General features: G+C 49.5%; 1 protein-coding gene across 1 annotated transcript in view; it reads right to left on the bottom strand.

Moving 5' to 3' along the window:
• Window positions 1-2,715: 2,715 nt before the first annotated feature.
• LOC104517001 (sodium- and chloride-dependent betaine transporter-like) overlaps window positions 2,716-6,000 on the bottom strand; it is a 42,573-nt gene continuing 39,288 nt past the window's right edge. Inside the window, exons 15-16 of the mRNA XM_010161529.1 lie at window positions 5,773-5,943; window positions 2,716-2,859 (exon numbers count right to left, since the gene is read on the bottom strand). Coding sequence (XP_010159831.1) covers window positions 2,716-2,859; window positions 5,773-5,943 — 315 coding nt within the window. The remainder of the gene's footprint in view (window positions 2,860-5,772; window positions 5,944-6,000) is intronic.

The following is a 6,000-nucleotide window of genomic DNA, read 5'->3' as shown; positions in this document are numbered from 1 at the left end:
CAAAAGACACTGTCCCCTGTTGCCCCAGCTGGGTGTACTTGGGTCACTGAGCTTTCCCTTCAACTTTCTGAGACTCTGTGAATCCCATCCAAAGCGTCTGGATGAAATTTCCTGATCCTAGGAATTTTGTAATTGCTTTCAGTGGGGACAGCAATACCTCCCCTGACTTTATCAAAATATGCTGCTTCCTGGCAGAGGTGGGACGCTACTATCAGATTATACACAAGCAACAGAGGAACCAGTTCATGCAGTATTTATTTTCAATAACACAGCCCCATATTTGTGCTCAAAATTGAGAAGCAATTTATTTTTACCTAGGATTTCTGCAGTGTTCTCAGGCTACTTCAGAAAAAGGAGTGAACACCTCTCCATGAGTTCACTGGCAGTATGACACTACCTTACATCTTAAAGGCATGGCAACAGGAGCAAAGGGATTAAATGTCCTACCCAGGGTGGTACAGGAAACCCATGCTAACGCCCAAGACCAAATCCGAATGGCAAGTCCCAGTCCTTCAGCCTTCCTTTCTGTTGCTTGAAGAAAAGGCAGGTTTCCTTCTCAATACCAATACCGCTGTTCTGACCATGGGTAATGTCAGGGCAGCTGCAGCTCGTGCCCAAAAATCAAACCTCTCATGCAGCTCCAAGTGTGGGGTGGCAGCCGCAGAACAAGCACCCAGTGGGCACCCGGCACACCCCGGGGCCGGTGATTTTGCCCTGTAGAGACCCGCTGCAGAGAGCTGCTTCCCCCCACCAAATTGTGAGCAACACTGCTGGGAGGGAGAGGAAAAAACCACCAAAATACTTACCATGAGGCCCGACTGCAAGCCTCTGGATGTTAAGCTCTTCCCACGACTGTTGCTGCAACGTGACATTTAGCTCTTTATAAAATAAAAGTGGAATAAATGGTGTGTTATGTGGTGCTGCAGTCCTTTGCAGGGAATGAGGTTTGCCAGCTATCTCTGCCTTTTAACAGTAAATCATCTCCCACCAAACAATAACGTCCCTGAGAGGTACGAATTTTGACACTTGACTTTCAGTGTTCACCAACAATTTTAAGTCTTTAGTTTTTAAAGGGAAGGAAGTTAAATGAGGAAAAGATTGCCCTATGCTAATTCACCAGCTAAACTCACAGGAAGCTACAAAAGATAAGGTTCCCATAGCAATTGGAATAGGTACCACATTGCACAGATGAGGCCCGATTTTCCCGCTTACTTTCAGTGCTGGTGGTTTATCTCCACACAGCACAGGGAAAAGCAATTACTTGGAACGAGGAACAAGGGAAAGGGAGCCTGTGGCATCTCTGATTCTTTTTAATGGCCATTCTCCAGCGTGGTTTGATGCACCACTCTTGTGCATCACAGCCATCCACCGGGACGTGTACCCCCAACAGTGGCAAAGCTCCTGGGGGCATCCCGCCACTGGCTTTTCCTGAGGTTTTAACTGTGAAATTCTGGTAGGCTTTCAAGCAGGTTTTGGCAGGGAGCTTACAACCCCAGCCTCCGCAGGACAGAGCTGTCTGGCACCACACCAAACGCCGCATCCGAGCACAATCCCTCCCAGCCATCGCCTCACATTCATGACTACCCTGGCAACGAGAGACCTTTAATTCTTCCCAATCTGCTTCCAATGAACCCATCTTACCTATTAATTATTGTTTTATCTTGCCTGAGCTTATGATTATTGCACCCGATTATGTCTTTCTTATCCCCTGAGCAGTCATCTGCAGCAAAGCTGCGGGAGCACAATCCTTCTCCCACCCTCGCCCCAAAGCTGTTTGGGAGCACAGAATCAAGCCCATCAACTCCTTCATTAATTCCTCTACAAAATGCCCCAGCAGTGCAGTTAAACTTGTGGGCGTGCAGTCCCCAGGGTCTCATTTCTCCCTGCTGTGCTGCAGCTCATTTTTTTTAACCAACTGCTCTGGGACTTTTCCTTCACTCCATGAATTTTCTGAAAGAATTGTCAAATATTCAGCTGTTTCACTCTCGGATGCGTTCTCCCTGGGCCATGTAGTTTTGATCAAGAGCAAGCACCCTAGACAGATATTCCTCACTCCCTTTCCAGCCTGAGACTACCTTGAGATCCATCACCGATAACTGTGATTGCATCGAGCACCCTGTCACTCTCTTCCCTTTCAGTGACATCCGAAGCCGTAACCACTAACACTGCAGACTCCTTTTATCATTGCCTACGATACGTTCCTGGCTCCCTCGCCCTCATACGTAGGTGACCTAGTGCTGCACTTCCCTCTGACATCCTCCAGCTTCTTACATACTTCTCAACCGACTTGCTTACTCCCCGTGCTAACGCCCCGTCATTTCATGCCTTTGCTTCCCTAACTTTGCTCCTGCGCATATTTATTCTCTGCTCTCTCACCACTGTGGTTTCCTTTCCTCCTCCCAACATGATCACTTTCTTTTTTGCCTTTTTTTTTTTTTGTAAACACACAGTTTTTCTCTTCCCCACCAGTGTCAATACTGGAGGACACTTCTGACAAAAGTGTGCTGCTCCCTCCCCAGGTGCTGACAGGGAGAGTTATCCCCAGGGATTCAAACGCTGGCACTGGTGGGTGCAACCAGCTGGCTGGAAGGAGAGGGTGTCCCAGATGCTTCTGCCTCCGACGTGGAGAAGGGAAGAGCCCAGGAGAGAAAAAAAATCACTTCAGGAAGGAGAGAGAGAATCAGTCCAGGGTATGAAGGAAACATCCCCAGTGCCTTAGAAGTGGGTTTCTCTCTCTGTGATGCTGAGTACCTCCTGGACCGGGGCTGACCATCCGCTGCACTTCATTCCGGACAGACCTGCTACGTACTTCTTTGGCTGCGGCAGATCCTCCGCTGGGGAAATCAGCTGCACCAGCCGCTGCGGAGAGGAAGCCTCTGTTAATTAAGCTGATAAACAAACTGACACCCAATAGCGATCCACAACCATCGCTGGGGGCAAAGGCATCCAGAGAGCTATTGCTCCCTCTCCCTGTCCCTCTCCCACTGAATGGCTGTGAAAGGGAGGAGAAGGAGAGCAGGCTTGCTTTAACTGCTCTCCATGACAGTGATTCCATCTCTGGGCTCAAACCCGGGCCGTGGACAACCTGATGTACAGGGCTTCCCACAGACATATTTCTGGAAGAAAGGATGTTAGCAATTAGCCCCATGTCATTTTCTGTGGCCATGGAAAAATCACTGCAAAGCTCTTCTTTTCTCCTGTGTCAAGGAGCTGTGCTTCCCATTGACTTTCATAGGAACTGTGGAGCCTTCCAAAAGGTCTGACCATCAGAAAGTGCTGGGCATCTGCTGCTACAGTCTGAAACAGGGTGTCATGCAATACCTGCCTCAGTCCACAGACTGGTTCCTGCCCCCAAACCATCCCAGCTCTCCTCTTCCAGCCAGAACAGCTGTTCTGGTTGTTCTGGTTGTAGAACAGCTGCCTGCCCTTAGCTCCCCCCATCCTCTGGTGCTGCAGGTTGCTCCACACACACGTATGCTAGTGTTGTGTCAGCTCTGGGGAGTTTATTCTTAAAAAATGCCAAGAGCTTGTGTGCAAAAGGTCCTGGCCCAGCGAGACAGCTGCTGTGAATTTCTGGTCTCTCTCATGCCATTTTTGAAGCCACTCTGGTACCACACACCATCCTGAGCGCCTGGGCTCCCCCAAAGCCAAGTAACCCACTGTGTCCTGCAGCCCCCTGCCCGGCTCCGTGTGCCAGTGGATCACCTCCCTGCTGAATACCAACTTTCACAGCTACGGACTCTTTCCATCGCAGGCTGCTCCTCTCTTGCAGAGCGCATCGTGAGCAGAGCAGCCAATTCATCCCTGACTCACTGGATTCATTTCAGCGCTCCCATTCCTTGTGAAGTGCCTGCCAGAATCCCAGATTTTGCTCATTTATTCAAAAGTGCTTGCCCCATAATTTCTGAAACTGGCCTTGGCCTGCATCTGCTCTGAGAGCAGTTCATCGCAAGTTTTCGGTCTTCAGAGCTTGAGCTGTCTTAACCAGACACATTAGGAAACAACATTCATGTTTCTTGATCAGTCAGGTGTAGCAAGAGGAATCAGTTTGTTGCAGTGACTGATCATAATTACTGATTACAAACTTTCTTTCAGTGGATGGTTTGCCATGTTCAGTTGAAAGGCACTCTTCCTGCAAGCATGTGTGTCAGGAAATTAATTCACTGCATTTCTGGGGCGTGACTGGGAAAAGGGAACAGGTATATTTTGAGAAAACCTGTTTTCAAAACAGGAGCAACTATTCCAGGAGGTATCGTGTGGATGGCTTTGATTCTTCCCTGAAACAACCCAGGCTTAGCAGCTGATTTCTTCCTACATGCCTAAACCACATCCTTGGAAGTTTCTTCATACTAATGTAACTAAATTGCCCCTGGAAATTACAGCTAATATTATCTAAACCAGGGAAAATAGAAAAACCCTCAATCTGAAATTGGCCAAATCAATTCCTCAGATGTGCTGTAAAGTAAGCATTAGCTCTACCCACAGCAACATTTTGGTACAAAGGCTCAAAGCACTTTGCAAGAGATAAGAAATGCTGTTTATCGAGCAGGCAGGACGTTTGGGCAGCTAGTCCACTGACAACTCCAAGTCCTTCTTCAGACATATGAAACCTCCGAGCTGTGGGGAATCAGACGTGTTGTCAGCCACCCCCTCAAACCAGCCATGGGAAGGAACAGATGCGTTACCACTAAATGGCCCGGAGCACAGGAGAGGGCTGTAAGAGGCAGGACTCAAGGTCTGAACTTGGAGGACCTTGGCACAGGGTTCACCTGAGGCTCCTCATACTGGGAGTTGTAGAGCTCCCAGCTCCCTCCCACCCATGTCATCTTTTCATGGCCACCAATGACAACCAGGAGGCTCAAGGGCCAAAGGCAGCTAAACAGGAACTATTCCATAGCATCATACTTCTCCTCCACCTCCCTGCCTGCACGGCGTATGCTCCTCTCTGTGTCACTGAACACTTTCATCACTACTGATCCTGTCTGGGCCCTGCACTGTATCTTCTGAGATGGGTATTAGCCAGTTCTGCCACAACTCCTGTCACTCCCCGTTGAATCACACCTCCCAGCCACCAAATAAGAGCTCCTGCAGGCACAGAAACACCTTCCCTGAGGCAATAGAGCCAGCAAGGATATCCTGCACCCAGCCCATCCCCTGGTTGCATTGGCAGTACAGGTTCCTCCTCCCCATGACCCCACAATGTGACTGTCACACCTACACCACTGCCGCAGGGATGCTCCTGTCCCCCGTTCACCTACTCCCCACCCCAACCAGCTGCAGGTGAGCCTAGAGTGAGGTGAGTCAGTGAGGATGGGGAAGGATCAGAAGAGAAACTGTGCAGAAATTTATAAGTACATCACTTCATGGGTCAGGTGGGGTGTCATAGAAATGACACCATCTTCCTAGACACGCTTCTTTTAGGACAAGGTGTATACACTGAAAGAAGACAGGCACGGCCATGGCACAGGGTAGACCTTTACAGCCCTGTGAGCATCTCCTCTTTAATAGCCACATGTCATTTCTTCAGGGAAAACAACACAGTCCTGACCCAGGACTAAAAGGGGAGCAAGGACATGACGTAAAGGCAAAACAAGGCTCACCAAGCCCTCCAAATTACCAGCAAGAGCTACAGGACACTCTGGAGATGAGCCACTCTCATCCCTCTTCCCTTCTCAAGGGAGAAATGTGCCATGTGCATCTTCCCTGGGGCCCTTCCCATGAGCCATCTGGGGGAAGCAACAGCATCTCACCCAGTAACCACCATCCCAGTACCTGCTTCAGAGGTCCTTTGGTTTTCAGGAGGATGAAGATGGCATAGAGAGGAATGCAGACCATGGAGGAGAGTGCCATCAGCCAGCCCACCACGTAGCCCCAGTCCGGGTACACGTAGGAATTGTTGTATTTCAAGGGTGTATACTTGATCAGGGAAAACAGGAAGACAGCCTGAGGAGCAGAAAACACAGACATAGCCAGAGTGAACGGAGCAGCAACGCTGGGCAG

Source organism: Eurypyga helias, unplaced genomic scaffold (genome assembly GCF_000690775.1).
Source record: "Eurypyga helias isolate BGI_N326 unplaced genomic scaffold, ASM69077v1 scaffold13951, whole genome shotgun sequence".
In the NCBI taxonomy this organism is placed as follows: domain Eukaryota; kingdom Metazoa; phylum Chordata; class Aves; order Eurypygiformes; family Eurypygidae; genus Eurypyga; species Eurypyga helias.
The sequence above is the reverse complement of the archived record's forward strand: the minus strand, read 5'-3'. Positions and strand labels throughout refer to the sequence as shown.